Source organism: Eufriesea mexicana, unplaced genomic scaffold, assembly GCF_001483705.2.
Source record: "Eufriesea mexicana isolate 0111107269 unplaced genomic scaffold, ASM148370v2 scaffold1018, whole genome shotgun sequence".
In the NCBI taxonomy this organism is placed as follows: domain Eukaryota; kingdom Metazoa; phylum Arthropoda; class Insecta; order Hymenoptera; family Apidae; genus Eufriesea; species Eufriesea mexicana.
The window spans coordinates 973,680-994,158 of record NW_016909145.1 but is presented as its reverse complement, the minus strand read 5'-3'; the positions used below and the strand labels follow the sequence as shown (position 1 = coordinate 994,158).

At 29.1% G+C, this 20,479-nt stretch overlaps 6 protein-coding genes across 11 annotated transcripts in view; 2 read left to right on the top strand and 4 right to left on the bottom strand.

The window, feature by feature from the left end:
• Window positions 1-3,147: 3,147 nt before the first annotated feature.
• On the top strand, window positions 3,148-4,709 carry Mul1 (mitochondrial E3 ubiquitin protein ligase 1). Its single transcript, XM_017899893.1, has 5 exons — window positions 3,148-3,336; window positions 3,498-3,703; window positions 3,788-3,972; window positions 4,052-4,250; window positions 4,312-4,709. Exons 1-5 carry the CDS (start codon window positions 3,232-3,234, stop codon window positions 4,637-4,639), a joined length of 1,023 nt encoding a protein of 340 aa, XP_017755382.1. The 5' UTR covers window positions 3,148-3,231; the 3' UTR covers window positions 4,640-4,709.
• Window positions 4,710-4,912: 203 nt separating this feature from the next.
• On the bottom strand, window positions 4,913-6,473 carry LOC108547388 (cytoplasmic tRNA 2-thiolation protein 1). The gene is made up of 6 exons (XM_017899890.1): window positions 6,290-6,473; window positions 5,971-6,202; window positions 5,776-5,894; window positions 5,515-5,703; window positions 5,225-5,429; window positions 4,913-5,151 (listed from the first exon to the last, which is right to left on the bottom strand). Exons 1-6 carry the CDS (start codon window positions 6,335-6,337, stop codon window positions 4,913-4,915), a joined length of 1,032 nt encoding a protein of 343 aa, XP_017755379.1. The 5' UTR covers window positions 6,338-6,473.
• Window positions 6,474-6,691: 218 nt separating this feature from the next.
• Window positions 6,692-7,026, bottom strand: LOC108547389 (probable splicing factor 3B subunit 5). The gene has a single exon (XM_017899891.1). It carries the CDS (start codon window positions 6,947-6,949, stop codon window positions 6,692-6,694), a length of 258 nt encoding a protein of 85 aa, XP_017755380.1. The 5' UTR covers window positions 6,950-7,026.
• Window positions 7,027-7,105: 79 nt separating this feature from the next.
• Window positions 7,106-8,579, bottom strand: Ctu1 (Cytosolic thiouridylase subunit 1). The gene is made up of 6 exons (XM_017899867.1): window positions 8,396-8,579; window positions 8,077-8,308; window positions 7,882-8,000; window positions 7,621-7,809; window positions 7,331-7,535; window positions 7,106-7,257 (listed from the first exon to the last, which is right to left on the bottom strand). Exons 1-6 carry the CDS (start codon window positions 8,441-8,443, stop codon window positions 7,106-7,108), a joined length of 945 nt encoding a protein of 314 aa, XP_017755356.1. The 5' UTR covers window positions 8,444-8,579.
• A 218-nt stretch (window positions 8,580-8,797) lies between these two features.
• On the bottom strand, window positions 8,798-9,132 carry Sf3b5 (splicing factor 3B subunit 5). The gene has a single exon (XM_017899888.1). It carries the CDS (start codon window positions 9,053-9,055, stop codon window positions 8,798-8,800), a length of 258 nt encoding a protein of 85 aa, XP_017755377.1. The 5' UTR covers window positions 9,056-9,132.
• Window positions 9,133-9,806: 674 nt separating this feature from the next.
• The window catches only part of Cdk12 (Cyclin-dependent kinase 12), an 11,563-nt gene continuing 890 nt past the window's right edge, over window positions 9,807-20,479 (top strand). The window contains exons 1-12 of one of the 6 annotated variants that reach the window (XM_017899938.1): window positions 9,807-10,065; window positions 10,811-12,134; window positions 12,209-13,335; window positions 13,412-13,839; window positions 13,898-14,094; window positions 14,165-14,369; window positions 14,461-14,729; window positions 14,950-15,123; window positions 18,978-19,365; window positions 19,492-19,612; window positions 19,676-19,858; window positions 20,024-20,080. In XM_017899938.1, the coding sequence (XP_017755427.1) occupies window positions 10,819-12,134; window positions 12,209-13,335; window positions 13,412-13,839; window positions 13,898-14,094; window positions 14,165-14,369; window positions 14,461-14,729; window positions 14,950-15,123; window positions 18,978-19,365; window positions 19,492-19,612; window positions 19,676-19,858; window positions 20,024-20,058 (4,443 nt within the window). In that variant the 5' untranslated portion in view covers window positions 9,807-10,065; window positions 10,811-10,818 and the 3' untranslated portion in view covers window positions 20,059-20,080. The other 5 variants (XM_017899939.1, XM_017899940.1, XM_017899936.1 and 2 more) reach the window with 5 other exon arrangements.

Genomic DNA, 20,479 nt, shown 5'->3' with positions numbered 1-20,479 from the left:
TGTGTCATCCTTTTGACATCAATCGCCTGCGATACTACCTTTAAAACACTTTGTGAAAGCAACGCACAAGATGAGTTCAGATCGAGGATGATCATTTCATTCGCGCTTCTATGACATCAGTTTTTGAATAATTCAAAGTTGATCGAAAAATAATTCAATCATTGGACATCCTGATACAATTGAATAAGTTAAATAAAGCACTTAACATTGGTACGCGAGATAATTAGAAGATCATGGTTTAAGAGTTTTCTTATATATTGAACAATTTGAAAATTAAATGAGAATGTTTGACTCTTTTTCTTTACTTTCGAATTATCAAGTTACGTGATCTTTTAATTATTTTTAACAGTGTGACCAACAATAGATGTTTCGCTTAAGTAAATTTTTGTTTTAATATAATTTCGTTGATTGGTAAAATAATTATTATATATAGCGAGAATATGTGAATGTTTGTGATCGATATACAGACGCTAGTTCTTATAATTGAGTCAGCCTATGAATTTAAAATGATAGAAAATAGAAAAAATTTTCATTAAGTAAAATAAAATAATTTTAAGTGATAAACACGTGATGCATGTTTAATCTGAAACTAGAGGCGTTTAAAGACTTGATGATCGCCTTCACTTTTGTCAGCAAAACTATAGATCATTTTCTTTCAAATGATGTATTTTTTAATTCTGTATTAAAGGTATAAGACACTTACAGCTGAAAAGAATTAATTTAAAGGATATTTTAACTTTAATTTTGCAAAATTTAGCACATGAAAAAATTAAATAAAACAATATTTGTGTTTCTAAACAAAGAAAAACATAAAGGAACGTTTTTCTATATGTATATTATAAAAGATATATTGGAAAATATATAATTCAGTTTAAAAAATTAAAGTAATCTTCAAATCTTTAAAATGCTTCCATTTTTAGTATAGATACATAAGTAAATATGTGTATATATGAATTTGTGTATAGATATAAAAGTGTATATGCATCGCGTGTTGAATTATTCAAAATCATATTTTAGCTAATGAAATTTTTTGTATTTTCTATCATTTCGAAACTGTAACTTGGTTCAATTACTTGACTAATATTTAAAAAAAAAGTTCACTGTTTGGACACCCAAATTAATTATTTGAAATTTCTTAACAAATTGTACAAATCATATCAAGAAATACTTCATAATTACTGCAGTATACCGAATTTTACACATTAACTTAACTTTGATTCAAGAAAAATTAAAGTCAAATGAATGAATGACTTTTTTAAAAGCAGAAAGGAACTTAAATTGTTCGTTGAAATGTACGGTTGCAAGCGTTCCACTAATTACCCTGTATCTCTAATCAAAGCCAATTACAGATGCAGATCTTTTTTTCTTTTCAACGGTAATTCATACTCTTTTTCCGGGTTACGTATACATGTGAATATTGCATAAGAGAGCGCGCGTGTAATTTGCCTCGCAACCTGAATGATTTATCAACGGAACACGTGTGTGAGAAGTTCAAATAATTTCTAATATTGCTACACGCGATTGACCTCAATCGCGATCGTTCCAAGTCCGACAATTGCAGACGATTATTCATAGATTACGAGTTGACTGCCTTAAAAAGAATTTAACCGAAGAGGGTCACGAAAACAATTCGTGAAGTATTAATGCGGTGATGTCTCGAGAAAAGGACGATCCTTATATGATATTAACGTCCATTCGGCTATAATTATCGTTTTTTTTTAGATACCTTCGCGTAGATGATAAAACATTGAGTATTTTCTTATAAATATTTCGCATTTTTGCATTAACAGCACGTTCTGCTTGTTCGAATTCATAAATGAAATCACGAAGAAAAGATACCATGTTCGATATAAATGGCACTAATTTATGGTTAATTAAACCCGTGACAGGATTTTTTCAAAACAATTCATCGTATAAACTATTAATGGAAAATAATTGACTAGTTCATTTTTTCTAAATGAACGCAATTTAATTGTGAATTTACAGATCGAAAAAAATATGTTCTTATTAGGGAAAAATGTTTCCAATTTTTTAATTTGGACATAAAACGGTTTTATCGTTATGAGAAAACGAAATTAGTGTTTAAAGTGTAAAATGTTTCTTTTAAAAAAAGAAATATTAGATAAGTTTGATTAAAATGTGAAAAACACTCGAAAGGAAAATTAAGATATTACATGCGATTATGAGAAAGTCACATACTGTTAATTTTATTTATGATAATGTCGCATTGATCTCCGCCATTTAGTTTTAACTGATCAATTATTATTCGAATAAAAGCAGAAGATAAGGAGAATTTGTGAACGAATGAATGAAAGGGTGTTATCGTACAATTAAGTACAATGTCAATTATTATTATCGTTATTGTCACTAATAATGTTATTATCATTGGACACATAATCGCGTTCCCAATGGCGATTGGAACACATTATGATGAATTCGCTCTCATTAAGACTTGTAAAGTCACAGCGCCGTTGCTATTTATTTTTTATACTTTTATACATACTGTTTATACGTATTCAAACATCTCTATGTTACCAATAAAATTTCTTTTCTTGAATTTGTGTTATATGCGTATTTCAATTTATCTTTTCAATTATTTATAGTTTTATACAATATATAGGCGGCATGATAACTTTTTCAGAGGTTATCTTTTATAAAATCTTATAGTTTTTAATACTTGTTTCTTTTTCTATATGACACTGTGTATTAAATTACGAAATGGAATATACAAATTACAAAAATAATAAGTTTGGACTGAATGAAATGAAGAAATCTATCAGATCAAGAAAAATATTTAAAAGTTTATTTTATTAAATCAGAAAATCTTATCTTATTTGATTGCATATTTTTTATATAATATTGTTCAAACCTTAAATTATCATGAGTAAGTTGTAACTAAAACAAAACACAGAAAACGTAAAAAAAAATAATATTTCAATAAACGGACACCAAAAAGACATTTTTAACCGCGCGTACAAGTTCACCAACACAGCAGTACAAATTTAGTTGCAATTGCATCGTAGTCAACAGTCTTAACAACATAATATATTACTTCTTACATCAGGCTAAGGTTGTATGTGCATTTTTATTTTTAAATTTTCAATAAAAATCATATATTTTAAGTTTTCAAATGTTCTATTAAAGTCAAACTAGATAAATTAGGCAAGAGTGAATAAAAGTATTAAACATGGACAATATTTTCACTTCGAACTTTAAAAGTATAACCTAGTCATGGATTATTTAGGTGAAATAATAACTCTCGGAATTAACAGTATAATTTTTGGTGTTTGCTTGAAACAATATTTCCATTGCAAAAATGCAATTATAGCAGTTAAGGTAAATTACATATTTACTATCATAAAATTTATTCATATAATTATCAATTTATTTTATACCTAACCTTATTATACGATGAACATTATAGTTATTTAATTATGTTAGCTATAGTAGCACGTATGATTTATAAAAATACCTCAAAATGTTCAGTTTCTCTACAGGATGCAGAGTTTCATGAAATTGGACCACAATTGGAAAAGATTGTTGACAAAAGTACTGATAGTAAAATAAATTATATAGCTATTAGGGGTTTTGTGAAGCCCTTAGGAAAGCCATTGAATAGCATTAATGATAAAAAAATAACTGGTGTTATACAAAAGCTTAAAATCAAAGAACACGTTGTAGCCAGAACTACTGCTGGCTTCTGGTAATATTTTTGTTTAAAATATGTTATAAAAATTTGTCTAAAAGCATATGTATTTAGAACTAACAAAGTTTAATTTGTATATAGGTCAAATCGAGAATATACTGTTCATAAAGTATTTAACACTGTACCATTTTCTTTACAACAAGGAAATTATTCTGTAGAGATATTAGAACCATTATCAGCAGATATTTTACACTTGGATGTAGTATCTAATAACTTTAAACCAACTGAATCATCCTTTGTTGATCATTTATGGAGCTTTTTTACAGGTAAAGAATAAATATTTTACATTTTACAATAATATAAGAGTTTGCAAAATTGGTAAAAATTATAACTTATTAATTTCAGGTGTACGTCAACGTGGTCTACAATCTACCGAAGAAATACTTCGTGAAGGTACAGTTATTACTGGCATAGGTGAATTAGCAAGAACAAAATCCAAAACACTTACTTTACAACCTCCATTAGATGGTACACCATTTTATTTAACAAGCTTGTCAATTAGTTCTTTAATTCATAAATTAGATGAGCGTAAACGAACATATAGGTAAGTTATGTATTTTATGTAGTCAACAAATTTAGTTCTCAAACGTACTTTTATGTTTTAGATTATTATGTTTAATGTTCGGTGCAATTGGGATATTGATTGGTGGAATAGTTTTCCGACGTTATTGGAAAGAAAGAACAGAACAAAGATTAGCAGAAGAGCTTAGACAATCTTTGGCTGCATCTCGGAGAGAAAGGCGGCAAAGAGTAAGAGACACTGATCTCAGAGAAGATCAGTTGTGTGTTGTTTGTCGCACAAATCCTCGTGAGATTATTCTTCTTCCATGTGGACATGTCTGTTTATGTGAAGACTGTTCTGATGATATTACTAGTGATTGCCCAGTGTGTAGAGCACCAATCTCACAAAAAGCTGCAGCGTATATTATCTAATATCAGTATACCTATAATTTTCTTAAAATATATTTTGACTACATTTTTGTTGTATAATAAAAATTATTGTTGCTAAAATTGAAAAAGTAAATAAATATGAAGTGACTGAGGTTGCTAATAGAAAACTAAAATGTACTTCTGAATAATATAATTACTGGATATTGCAGAAAGTAATGCACTTTCAATTAAAATCAAACCTACATTAATAAACCTTAATAACACTAAAACTTTCCTAAAACTTTACACAAATATATTTAAATACATAAAATATCATCAAAATTCTAAATTTTCTAATTTAGTTTTTTCATTCTTTTTACATTCATCATTTGCAATAGAATCCATTATTCGTTTAACTTTAGTAGATTTTCCAATACCAAGCTTTGGAAGTCCTCTATTTAAACCTTCTAACATAATACATGCTTTGCAGATTTCTTGGCTAGATACAAATCCACAACGAGAACAATTTCTTCGTTCTGGCAATTTAATACTTTCTTTTAATTGTAATGTTTCTCCTACAAAAAAGATTATAACAGATAATTAATTAATAGAAATATTTTTATTTTTATTAATTACAATTTCATTTACCTGAATGAATGATATCTAATATAGAAGAAGGCCTAATTTTCTCTAAATCTTTAAGAAATGTTCTTGCATGTCCTCTGTATGCATTTGGTGCAAATACACATTCTGTTGAAAAATATACCAACTGTTTAAAATATGCATACATGACTATCTCTTTCTCGTATGCATATTTAAGTGGTTTGCATCGTTTTATGCAATCTGCTCCTGCCTATATTATAGATAAAATACTGATTTATATGCAAAATATAACTTAAAATTTTTTTTTATTTAACAAAATTATTTACTAAACTTACAGTAATGATTGAAGTACATCTTTGTAATCTTGCTATATCACCTCTTAAGATATTCATTAGAACTGTCTCTGCAATGTCATCAGCATTATGACCTGTTGCAATACAATCTACTGCTAATAGCGCTGCACCTCTATCTAAAGCTTGTCTTCGAAATACACCACAGAATGTACAATTATTTTTTCTTCCTATCTAAGATGACACAAATATTAAGTAATAAGTATAAATGACTCTAATTTAAAATTACTATGTAAACATATATACTTCTGAAACAATTTCATCCATTGTCCATCCATATAATTCTTTATAGGATAATATTTTTAATGGCAGTCCATAGTCATCTTTATTTTGCTGAACAGTTTTCAAACTATCATCTCTATATCCTAAAATAATACAGACTTTCTTAGGAAGAAAGTTTTATAATACTTGAACATTATAATATAGTTTTTTATTGAATACCAGTTATTCCTTCGTCAATAGATAAGAGGAAAAGCTCAATTCCATATTGGTATCTTTCATTTAAAGTTTTCAAAACATATGCAAGTACTGTAGAATCCTTTCCTCCTGATGCTCCAATAGCAACTTTATCACCAGATCTAAATAATTTACCTTGTATAATTGTATTATGAATCTCACTTTCAAAAGCAAAGAAAAAACATTCTTTACACAAAGCATGCCCAGTTTTAGGCCTCTGTAATTAATGACATTTATTTCTGTTATATTTTTATAATGTATAAAATTTATAAATTTTAATTAATTCAAGGAAAAGACATCTTACTTTAAGAATGGCATTTTGTCCGCATTTCCTTGAACATGAGATAGGCATTTTACAAAATTTTACAATGTTTTCCTTGTATCACAAATATCGAAACAAAATATTTATTTTCAACTCTAAAAATGTCTGTTTTTATTTACTAAATTAATCAAAAATCTATATATACCAAATTAAGCATATACTTATGTTTCGGTTTATCCATTTAAGGTTATAATAAAACCTTATTAATACGAGTATTCGAACACTATTCGAACACTAAAATTATTTCCAGATATAATATAAACAAAACAAATATTTATTTATGCGATATAAAAATTATTTAAATTTATTAACTTATATAAAAATGATAAAAAAGATCAAGCACACAGTTTTTACACGTATGAAATATGTTTTCCATCAAATTGTTTAATCTTCTGGTTTTTCTGGCGGCGGGCCACAAGGCTGTAACATTTTTTCCATAAGATTAAAACGAACACGTGCTTTCGCTTCGTTTTCCGCAATAGCGAAGAAATTTAATAAATCATAATGTCCCATATAAGAACTGCAAGAATCACGATGCTGATTTACAAGCCATTCAAATTTAGTTGTATCAGCATGACCTGTACCAATGTATTTTGACTGCAAATGTTCTAATTGACTATGAATGTTATATCGCTCTCCCATATTTTAACTTTTTAACGATAAATATTGAAATGCAACGCAAACTTTATTCTTATTGTTAAACTATCTGTTAATATTATTTTTTGACTATTATATTATTACTAACCATAAGTTAAAAATTTATGTTAAATGTGCGTACGTAATCATATACATTATATCTTACAGTAGAGAGCGTTCTTGTCGGTTAAATACATAATGCGGTTCTAACATAATACATGCTTTGCAGATTTCTTGGCTAGATACAAATCCACAACGAGAACAATTTCTTCGTTCTGGCAATTTAATACTTTCTTTTAATTGTAATGTTTCTCCTACAAAAAAGATTATAACAGATAATTAATTAATAGAAATATTTTTATTTTTATTAATTACAATTTCATTTACCTGAATGAATGATATCTAATATAGAAGAAGGCCTAATTTTCTCTAAATCTTTAAGAAATGTTCTTGCATGTCCTCTGTATGCATTTGGTGCAAATACACATTCTGTTGAAAAATATACCAACTGTTTAAAATATGCATACATGACTATCTCTTTCTCGTATGCATATTTAAGTGGTTTGCATCGTTTTATGCAATCTGCTCCTGCCTATATTATAGATAAAATACTGATTTATATGCAAAATATAACTTAAAATTTTTTTTTATTTAACAAAATTATTTACTAAACTTACAGTAATGATTGAAGTACATCTTTGTAATCTTGCTATATCACCTCTTAAGATATTCATTAGAACTGTCTCTGCAATGTCATCAGCATTATGACCTGTTGCAATACAATCTACTGCTAATAGCGCTGCACCTCTATCTAAAGCTTGTCTTCGAAATACACCACAGAATGTACAATTATTTTTTCTTCCTATCTAAGATGACACAAATATTAAGTAATAAGTATAAATGACTCTAATTTAAAATTACTATGTAAACATATATACTTCTGAAACAATTTCATCCATTGTCCATCCATATAATTCTTTATAGGATAATATTTTTAATGGCAGTCCATAGTCATCTTTATTTTGCTGAACAGTTTTCAAACTATCATCTCTATATCCTAAAATAATACAGACTTTCTTAGGAAGAAAGTTTTATAATACTTGAACATTATAATATAGTTTTTTATTGAATACCAGTTATTCCTTCGTCAATAGATAAGAGGAAAAGCTCAATTCCATATTGGTATCTTTCATTTAAAGTTTTCAAAACATATGCAAGTACTGTAGAATCCTTTCCTCCTGATGCTCCAATAGCAACTTTATCACCAGATCTAAATAATTTACCTTGTATAATTGTATTATGAATCTCACTTTCAAAAGCAAAGAAAAAACATTCTTTACACAAAGCATGCCCAGTTTTAGGCCTCTGTAATTAATGACATTTATTTCTGTTATATTTTTATAATGTATAAAATTTATAAATTTTAATTAATTCAAGGAAAAGACATCTTACTTTAAGAATGGCATTTTGTCCGCATTTCCTTGAACATGAGATAGGCATTTTACAAAATTTTACAATGTTTTCCTTGTATCACAAATATCGAAACAAAATATTTATTTTCAACTCTAAAAATGTCTGTTTTTATTTACTAAATTAATCAAAAATCTATATATACCAAATTAAGCATATACTTATGTTTCGGTTTATCCATTTAAGGTTATAATAAAACCTTATTAATACGAGTATTCGAACACTATTCGAACACTAAAATTATTTCCAGATATAATATAAACAAAACAAATATTTATTTATGCGATATAAAAATTATTTAAATTTATTAACTTATATAAAAATGATAAAAAAGATCAAGCACACAGTTTTTACACGTATGAAATATGTTTTCCATCAAATTGTTTAATCTTCTGGTTTTTCTGGCGGCGGGCCACAAGGCTGTAACATTTTTTCCATAAGATTAAAACGAACACGTGCTTTCGCTTCGTTTTCCGCAATAGCGAAGAAATTTAATAAATCATAATGTCCCATATAAGAACTGCAAGAATCACGATGCTGATTTACAAGCCATTCAAATTTAGTTGTATCAGCATGACCTGTACCAATGTATTTTGACTGCAAATGTTCTAATTGACTATGAATGTTATATCGCTCTCCCATATTTTAACTTTTTAACGATAAATATTGAAATGCAACGCAAACTTTATTCTTATTGTTAAACTATCTGTTAATATTATTTTTTGACTATTATATTATTACTAACCATAAGTTAAAAATTTATGTTAAATGTGCGTACGTAATCATATACATTATATCTTACAGTAGAGAGCGTTCTTGTCGGTTAAATACATAATGCGGACTTTTCATGTATTTAACAAATTTTAATATAAATTATTATTAGTTAATAATAAGATGTAGCAAAATAAAATTACGGAAAAATAATAAATACATTGAAATGTATATAAAATAATTATTTTATATTTTATATTATATATTATTATATATATATTATTATATCCATTAGTACAAAATACTTATTTTACACCAGTTTAAAAAACAATAAGAATGATATTTATTTAATATAAATAAAAAAATTCTAGTAACAAAATATTTAAATTATAACTTTAACATTTAATTTGACGATACAAATTAAAGGTTCCTTTCTATTTGTAATTCGTATATTTATTAATAAAAATTCAAAAATAAATATATCTATATATATATATATATATGAGCGTAATGAACAAATTTATTTCAACCAATTGCATCAAGTATAATAATATTTAAGATTATTCTGCAATTTCGTTCACTTCATATTTAGCCGCAAGGGTGCAGCACTTATCGCTTGTTACGTCAGACAATAATGACGTGCTAATGGTTAATGGCTTCTACTTACTTGAGCTACCTTTATGAGAAAGCCAAATACAATCCAAAGAAAATTCATGAGATATGATGCATCGGCTAGTAAAACTATAAAAATATGATTGCCTGAACATTTAATTGTTACGATAGCTATTAATTTTTATCAAATTTTATTCGTGGCCTACGAAATATGTGTTAAAACTGTTTACTGAGCAACGAACGTAACCATTATATTCATCGCTACGTTGGACCAGCTCGATGCAAAGAAATTCAACATTCAGTGTGATATCACAAGATTTATATTGCACGTGAGTACTGATATTCGTCATTAATTTATAATTTCTTTAAAAACGATAACCAACTTTCTTTTAAGAAAACTGGGCAACTCCCTTGCCACCCAGTCGTTAACAATGGCGGCTATGCTAGCTCGGCCGAAAAATTCTTTTCTGTAAAATATTCTTTAAATCAACAAGTCATAAGTTTATACTTAAAAAATTTTTATTTTTACATGAAGATAGAACAGTTTATTAAAAGCTATCGTTCTCTATTATACGTATCGAAGAATTGTGTTCTTCGAAAATACTGTTACGTCGACTAATCTATGCATTTTCGTGTCCGTGTGTCTTTCTACATATGCGTATTATTATGTGTGTATAACATCCATGATCATCTGTATGAAAGTATTGAAGAGAACAGAAATAATATAATTTTTTAATTTTTATTATAGCAATTAGTGTTAAAGTAAGTGTTAAACGTTTCATTTGTTAAAATTAAATAAAAAAAACAACTGTTTTGTTATTTCAATACCTTTGTAATATTTGTATTATATATATATATATATGTGTGTGTGTGTGTGTGTACTTGTACTTGTATATTTAATTTTATACATTTATTTTTATAGAAAGAAATATTTACACAAATATATAGACTTCTGTACAAATATAATTTTATGAATTCTTATTATGTTATATGTTAATAATATAACTAAAACAGTATTAATTAATTATGCATATTAATTTTAGCTAATTGATTATATAAATTTTTGTATTTTAGTAGGTGACATGCCTAGCAGCCGTGATATTGAAAGAGCTGAACGTAATGGAAGATTTCGATCACGTAGAAGAGGTAGTACCAGCAGTGATATAAATCGACATAGTTTTGAAGCACCTGACAAGAAGCACAGAAGACATGGGAAAAACAAAAGTTCTGGAAAGAAGAAAAAGAAGAGATCAAGAGATAAGTCCATAGAAAATGTCCCAACTGTAGCTTCTTCCATTGTTAAACCTTTGGTTGAATACTCAGATGTGAGTAGTGAAGACTTATCTGAACCAGAAGCTGGAGAAATTCAGTCAGAAGATAGTAGAGGTAATAGCTATACAGATGGAGAAGTACCTGAACCAGTTTTACAAAGACGTTATTATGGAGGAAGTCCTGTTCGAGCTCTTGGAGCATCTCCTATTAGTCTTTCACCATCTCCACCAGTTCAACATAGGCACTCTAACAGACATTATTCACCAAATGAACAACAACCTTCAGCAATGCATGGTGGAACACCTGAATATGAGGAAGAATCTAGACGATATGCAAGAAGGAAAGAGAAAAAACATAAACGAGAAAAGAAAAAAAAAAGGAGTCTTAGTCCTTCATCTAGCTCTGGGAAAAAGAAAAAACGAAAGTCTAAAAGACATTCTCACAGTCTGAGTCCACATCGTATTACAGATGAAATTATCATAAGTCCAGACCATGAAAAACCAGTTGGAAATTGGTCAGAGTCACCACCTTTACCATTAAAAGACAGTACATCGCCAATATCACCTGCTACACCCCAAGAACAAAGGTGTTTAAGTGATGTGGAACTTGAAATAACAAGACAACCTCGAAATGTAACTCCTCCACCACTTCCTCCAAGACCAACAGAATCTCCACATACTCCTTTATTACCTCCAAGAACGACAACGCCAGAGAATAATAAAGCAAGTTTGTCCACAATGAAACATACCCCTGAAAGACAAAAGCATAGTCCTAGTATTCATACACGACGTAGTAGCGTTAGTCCAGGACCCAATATTAGTTCAAGTCGTAGGAAACCACATAGTCCAAGTCCACTATCAAGACGACGGGACCATAGCCCAACAAGGAGAAGAGATTTTAGTCCAAGTCCAATGGTGCATAGACTTAGGCATAGTCCTAGTCCTTCTACAAGGCGGAGAGAGTTTAGTCCGAGTCCTGTAAGCCATCGACGTAGAGAACCTGTTAGTTCCCCACCTTCGAGTAAACGTAGAAGACGAGAAGAATCTGAACGGCGGCATAGACATCATGAAAAGGATAGAAGAGATAAAAGGAAATCGAGATCAACTAGGAGTCCTACTGGAAGCAGGTATGACATATGATATAACAATTTAAAATCATATGTTTTGTTTTTAAAAGTAAAATAAATAAATTTCTTTTTAGATTGCATTTACCCCTTTCTCGTTCACGATCACGAAGTCCTGGACGATGGCGAAAGTTACAATCACGATCTAGATCACGGTCTCGAAGAAGGAGTCGTACCCCAAAAAAATCCCGTTCCCCTAGCAAGTCACATAAATCGGCAAGAAAGCATAAATCAAAAAGTCCACGTCCTTCGAGAATACCTTCCCCTTCTCCGCATAGATCCAGAGCGCGAAGTCCTTCAAGTATTACAGCAAGAAATCTTCGAGTACAAGCAAAGATTAGTGAAACTAGTTTATTTGCTGAGCTTGTAAAAGATAGAAATATGAGGGAATTAGCATACAAAAAGTTACAAGCAGCTAAAGAGAAAGCTGTTAATCAAGATGAAGTTCAAATTATAGAAGGCACTGACGAAAAAGATGGTAGTAATGCATCCTCCGAAAACAAAACTTCCACTGACAATAAAGACAAATATGTAAATCATAAAGAACAATTGAAGACAACAAGTGAAAGTATGAAACCTGTTGATCTTGTGGATATACCTGTTCCAATATCGGATGATAGTGGAATAGCAGGCAAGACACCACCATTACCAATTACACAAAGCATTAATGCAAATGCAATACCTGGAGGTAATCAGCATCCTCCAATAATTGTATATACTTCACCTACAACTACAACTAGTGGTTGTCCTGTGACTGTCACAAGCAGTCCAAGTTTTCCAACTCTTACTAATCTACAAGCACCACCATTGTCACAATCTGAGTCTACAAATGTAGCAGGTTTAGTATCTATGCCAGTGCCTATTCCTGTACCAGTACCTGTGCTCCCTAATTTATCTGTTCCACCACCACCTATACCTATACCAGTTCCAGCACCAAACACAGCTATGTCTAAATTTAATCCTCCCAACAATTTAGTTCCTCTTAAGTCAGTAGATCCTCCTAAACCTCCTATTGTGGCATTCAAAACTAAGAGTTTATCACGATTACCATTACCACCTGGAATTAATCAAAACGACTTAGAGAGTATAGACTCACCACCGAGTCGATCTCCAAGCCCGCCTAGTAAGGCACAAATGAAATTCCCAGCTTCAACTCCAAAACCACCACAGAAGAAAAGTATTAAAGACTTACCTATGCCACCAGGTAAATTTGTGCTGACATCATACATAATTTTAATATTATTAAAATAATATTTTCTTTATTGTCGTTTTATATTTAGTTGTTCCTGGATCAGAAGATTTAAGTGGAGAAGATGATCCTAATGCAACACCTCCTCGTACAAAAGTTGAACGTATTCCACCAAAACCGAAATTAAAGAGACCAAAAATTTTAAAGCGTAGAGGTTCTAGAAATTGTCATACCCCTATGTCAGCTTCTAGTGGTAAAGATTGGGGAGAACGCTCTGTCGATGTATTTGAAGTTATAGCTCAAATAGGAGAAGGTACTTATGGACAAGTTTACAAAGCTCAAGACAAACGAGCTGGTGTACTTGTTGCATTGAAGAAAGTTCGTCTAGAAAATGAAAAAGAAGGGTTCCCTATTACGGCAGTGCGTGAGATTAAAATCTTACGACAACTTAATCACAAAAATATTGTCAACTTGCGAGAGATAGTTACGGATAAACAAGACGCATTGGACTTTAGAAAGGTACTACGTTAAAACACACGATATAGTGACGACGTTATTGCATATTACAATTTTATAGGACAAGGGTTCATTTTACCTTGTATTTGAATACATGGATCACGATTTGATGGGTCTTTTGGAGTCTGGGATGGTTGACTTCAATGAAATGAATAATGCAAGCATTATGAAACAGTTATTAGATGGATTAAATTACTGCCACAGTAAAAACTTTTTACACAGAGATATCAAGTGTTCTAACATACTAATGAATAACAAGTATGTAAAATGTATTATTAGGGAAGAAAAAAAGTTGTATTTCTACAGTTTGATTATATAATTTTCATAGAGGGGAAGTCAAATTAGCTGACTTTGGACTTGCAAGACTCTACAATGCTGAGGATAGACAGCGCCCTTATACGAACAAAGTCATTACTCTGTGGTATAGACCACCTGAATTATTGTTAGGTGAAGAACGTTACGGTCCTGCGATAGATGTGTGGAGCTGTGGCTGTATTCTAGGAGAATTATTTTCTAAAAAACCTCTATTTCAAGTAAGAAAGTAATAAATTATGTATTTTTATACGAGAAAGAGAGAAAGATAAAAAACAGAGTTTGAAAATAATCATTGCTATTTTTCATTAGGCAAATGTAGAAATGATGCAGTTGGAAATGATTTCCAGAGTTTGTGGAACCCCAACTCCTGCTGTTTGGCCTTCTGTGATAAAATTGCCATTATGGCATACACTGAAACCAAAAAAATCACATAGAAGACGTTTACGAGAAGATTTTTCATTCATGCCAGCACCGGCTTTGGATCTTTTAGACAAAATGCTGGAATTAGATCCAGAAAAACGAATAACGGCTGCTGATGCACTTAAAAGTGCTTGGCTGAAAAATGTTCAACCTGAGCAGTATGTTCTTTTCTTGTATTTGGATATACTTACAAAAAGAATATTATTTAACTTAATCATTTAATATAAAAATATGATAAAGCTAAAATGATTTGCAGCAATAGTATTTATGTAGAAATATAATCAAAGAGAAACTACAGGACATTTTTTGTAGTTTTTTGTACAATAATTTTAATTATTGCTTGTTTATAAAACCTGTATCTCTTACGTAAAAAATTAGGATGCCAGTGCCTCAACTTCCTACTTGGCAAGACTGTCATGAGCTCTGGAGTAAAAAACGAAGACGTCAGTTACGAGAACAGCAAGAAAGCTCTGCTGGAAAGATGCCTCTTCTCCCTCTTCCAAATAAAGGAGGTCCCCATAAGGCAATTGAAGATCTATCTGATGTCGGGGGGTGAGTAGTTGTAGAGAGACATATTCGCACAAACTGGGACGCGATCCAGTACTGACCAGATACTAATTGCTTACACACGTAGATGGCTGTGTACTGCAGTTGTGCTTGGCATTTATTTTCTTAGCAAAATGCGTTGTTAGAAATCTTATTTAAAGAATGAAGACATAACTGTTGTAGTATCTTATTTTCATCGTCCGTTTGCATGTGACTTTCAATAATGGATAAAATAAGTTAATTTTAGTTTGATTCACAGTCGTTCAAACACGACGATGGCTATAGTGCAGAACAATGGAATATAGACACACGAAAATGTACAACAACGTTCTCTTTTCATGGGTTTACTACAGAAATTGTTTTAATACCTCATTTTCCAAATACATGAAAATATTTCAAACGCATGTATTTAAAAGAAATAGAAAATTTATGGCGATATGTTTTTTCACGATAAAATATATTATAATATTTAATTACCCTATTAACTGAAAGAAATAATATTATCATAATATTACATTATTATCTTTCTTCCGAAGTGATATCAAACATTATTTGATTTAGAAGATATCAGCATTTATGTAACAGGAAAATATGTATTCCTAATTTCATTGTGTTTGTGACTTAATTTAATTGGTTGTTTTTAAAATCAATCATATAATTTAAAGAATTGTGAAATTTTCCATCTCTGATAATATTAGGACCAATAAGTAGATAAACATGTACATATTTGCTAATCCATGGATATGTGAACATACATATGCATATATTATAACATTTTTGTGAATGTAAAAGAAAATGCACATATGTACAATTTTATATCGCAGTTAAACAGTTAAATATATGCATTTACATAAATTACATGTATATGCATATAATTATTAATACCCACCATTGTAACAGTGATATACATCTATGAAACATTCATTTTCAAATGATGAACTATTTAAAAAGGAAAAAAACATGAAAAAAAAAGAAGAAAAATATAGTAGATATATAATTGTAAATAAAAAAAAGATCGGAGTTTACTGAAATTTCGTATAATAATTTCATATTAACTATCAAATTGAAATATCTACAAGCGCATGAAATGATACAAGAAATGAATGAACAAAGAATATGAGTAAATAAACGATCTTTATAATATTTAAAGTCTTGGAGTGTAAATAGGTCAAATGGATTACTAAGAAGAAGCTGTTAGAAGATTGAAGACTATGGAATACAAAGGAGCCAAGACTAAAGTGTGAATGTATTACGCGAAATATTAACATCACGGCCATCATCATCGACATTTCATTTGATTTACGTTAATTCAGTTTATTTGAACATTCACATTTATAGATTAGGCATATTTTAATTGATCATATTTTCGCAACTGTGTTATAGTTTGTTATTCTGTATTGTAGATAGTTATCGTATGTTTCAATATACGAATGGCAATTTTTGATATTTGTTAAATATTTTCATGTTTTTGCATGTATTTTGTATCAATGCCATTCTTATAATGAAATTCGGGATTTAGACAAACCTAATGTATTATCGTCACAATGTAAAATAATATTGAATTACTGTAATATAAAATATTTACTAAATGTCCATAGGCACTTGCCTAATATATTTATGGACAATGAGTTTCCAATGTTATTAAAATATTTTATCGTTTAATTTGTTTAGTCCCTTTCAATGTTTCTATATTTTTATTTATAAACTAAGTAACCATAATCCTTTGAAAAAATCATATCTGACGATGAACACTGCTGGGACCTTGGGAATGAATGATAATACCAGTGTACATGATTATGTACCCTTTTAAAATGACATGCAAAGTATATGTTATCTTTCTACTTATTCCACAATCAGTTTGCACGAATATTTAATATGTTTGTTACTTTAATGCGAAATATATTAAAATAAATAATATATACGAATATTATAAAAAAATTATTTCATTTACAGATGAAATAAAATAAGTATTCAAGTTTCACTTCTCTGTAAATATCAAACAGCATTATATGATAACAAGATCAGAGGTTCATGTAATTCACTTTTAAATAAAAAATATTTCATTATGGATTACGTGATCTTCATTAGGAAAAAGATATGAATAATTAATAATATGTGCTACTTCAAAATATAATGAAATAAAAATTGTGCTTTATAATATAAATATTTTAATTAATTTAGTGAACTTGAATAAATGAGAAAAGATAATTGATCATATATAATATGATATAAAACAGTATGTATAATAATTTTCTTGTATATACAATTATAAATTAAATGTTTTCTATTTTAGCTGCCTTGTTTAAAAAGATATATAATGAACAAAAAGTAATATTTCCAAAATACACTTATAAAATAATGTGGAAAGTTATAGAGTATGTAACATACTAATTATAGTAATCAAGGATATAAAATTATTGTGTAATAATTAAATTTTTTATTATTGACGAATTTATAATTATCGATTCTGTTGAATTAATAATTATAATTTATGCAAAACTCAAAGAAAATTGTATGTAATACCGTATAATATCGTATTTTATATTAATACAACTATTCTTAATTATTGATATATTAAGCTATGTAGCACATATTACAAAATTTGTTATAAAAGTTTGTTACTTTTATAATGAAGTTTATATTAAATTCAAATTTTTAAATATTTGCCATTTTCTTATTGTGTGTGTATATGTAATTATTATGTAACTGATAACAAAATACAAAAATATTATATAGAAAAAAATGCCTGTACACAAACTATATATAACATATATCATACAATATAAGTATATGAATATTTTAATACATTACAAATTACTTTGCTATATAACTTTATGTAAATAGCATACATTTGGTTATGTATATTATTTCTAGTTATATATCATAATAATGCTGTCTAGAATAGACATTGTATAATAGATATTGTTTATGATAAATTATATTGTGGAATTTGTAGAAAACAGCATAATACTTGAAATATAAAATAACAAATAATTATAAGTGAATACAAATTGGCAAAATATCTAATAAGAAAAACAATTATGTTTCAGGAAGTAATGTTATTGTGGCTGAATGATAAAGGGCAAATTTTATATCACTTATAAGAATATAAATAGGTAATAAATATTCCAAATCTGTATAATATATGTTTATACCCAGGGTGTCCAGTTTAATAATTCACGAGACTTGGTTTTGTGTATCATATAACAAATTCATGTGAGCTTGGGCTTTATGACTAAAATAAAAAAGCTTAATCGTTTCGTGCAGAAAGGTTGAGGATTTAGTGAACTAAACAGTCACATTATGGTCTTAATATTTATGATCCATTATAAAATTGTTTTGTCATATCTCTTCACTTATAGAGATATAAGTGATAAGTATGCAATAAATTGTGAAAAATAAAATTTACAGAATATAAATAAAGTTTGATATGCTATGCCTATTAAATTGCATGTATATCCATATAAAATACTGATTTGTTAGTCTTGCTTTTATCAATATGCACGTTTATAAAATGTATTATCTTCTGCATGATTCCTGTTAATTATCAAACAAGTGTTATTATTGGGTATTCATGTGTTACTGTCCATTTTAATAATATTTATATGAAATTTTATTTAACATTGTTTTATTAGTATTATTTCTCTATTCAGAAGACATTTTACAATTTTATAACACCAGAATTTTATATTTATTCTTAAGTATATCCACTAATTACTTGTGTTTTTAGTATAAAAATATATGTGTTTTTTATACAATAAATTTGTTTTAATATAACATTTTGATGAATAGACATATTTATTAAAATATTTTATTTTTATTTGTATCGTTTTTATAACATATTTTTGACTTGATTTCAGGTCTTCCAAACGTTTAAAAATGGAAGCAGGTTACAATTCTCATCCAAATCGTCTTGGTACGGAATCCCACTATGGGGGAGATAATTTGTTCAACCAAAGTAGACCTTATATGGTCTCATCACCATCATATTATTACACTAGTCCTCCACCTGTTACACCACGGCCCAAGGGAGATACTAGCAGACCTTATATGATCTCATCACCATCATATTTTTACGTTAGTCCGCCACCCGTTACACCACGGCCCAAGGGAGATGCTAGCTCTCATATACCAGAATTATACACAGAAGATAGTCTTGTTCGAAAATTAAGTGTTCTCACAAGTGCATTAAATCAGGGAAGACCAATTCGTGTTGAAGATCTCATGTCGCTTCGAACAGATAATGAGGTGCATACCACAAGGAATATTTCATTTTTCTAATCTTTATTTTTATAATACAATCATTAACATTGTAATATAATATTATTGAATAATTATAATTTAATATCATAGCTACCATAATTCAAATTACAGAGTGACCCAAAAGTAGTACAGTTACTAGGAGAGTTGCATGCTGAACTTCGACTTACTGCAAATTCAAGATCAAGTGGACTAGTAGAATCTCATCTTCCTATACTAAATCCACCACCTTTAGGTAAGTATCATTGCGCCAATTTCTCTTTCATATTAATAATGTATTATCATTTTGTCTTTGCAGATACAAATGCAGTTCAATCAGGAAATTTTGATGCACATGCAGTTTATGCTGGTGATGATGCTATGAGTTCTGGAAGATGGTCACAAGTGGCTACAGCTGGTGTTCGCAGTGCATTATTAGCGCTTATGTCGCGCTATGGTTTGGAAACTTGCAATCCTTCCCCTGTTATCACCCGACCCCCAGGTAAACCAACATCCAACCTAACACAGAACCTATTCCTGCCCTCAACTTCCTCTCAGTCAGCATTCAGCTCATAATGATTTGTATATATAACTCTTTACAGTGTTCTAAACTATGTTCTGTATAAAGTTGGAAAAGGTCTAAATTGCTATTTTTTAAATTAACTAGGCATGGAAGTACAACTGCATCCAAGTTGTTTATAGACTCTACTATCTGTTCATAACTGTAAGTGCACATTCGGTGTATACTTGTATATAATTGATGTATTATTAATACGTGACCAGTTACTTAATACAGTACTTGTATCTTTAATAATAACAACATGCTCTTTATAGTGCACACTTATGCGACATATGAAATAAGAGCTTAAAAATCTTAATGCTTAACTTTTTAGTTTTTTTTTTACATGTAGATTTATTTTTCTTATTGAAAGTATCGAATATTTACGTACATACACGAAAACACGTATATGATGTATGCAATTTGAAAAATTGAAACAGACTATTTGTTCTATGTAGATACTTTTATCTTTTTTAAAAGAATAATTTGTTTTTAAAATATTTGGCGTTTATTACGTACAACTTTGTTAGGCGAAATATTTTGTTATACCGAATGAATTTGTTA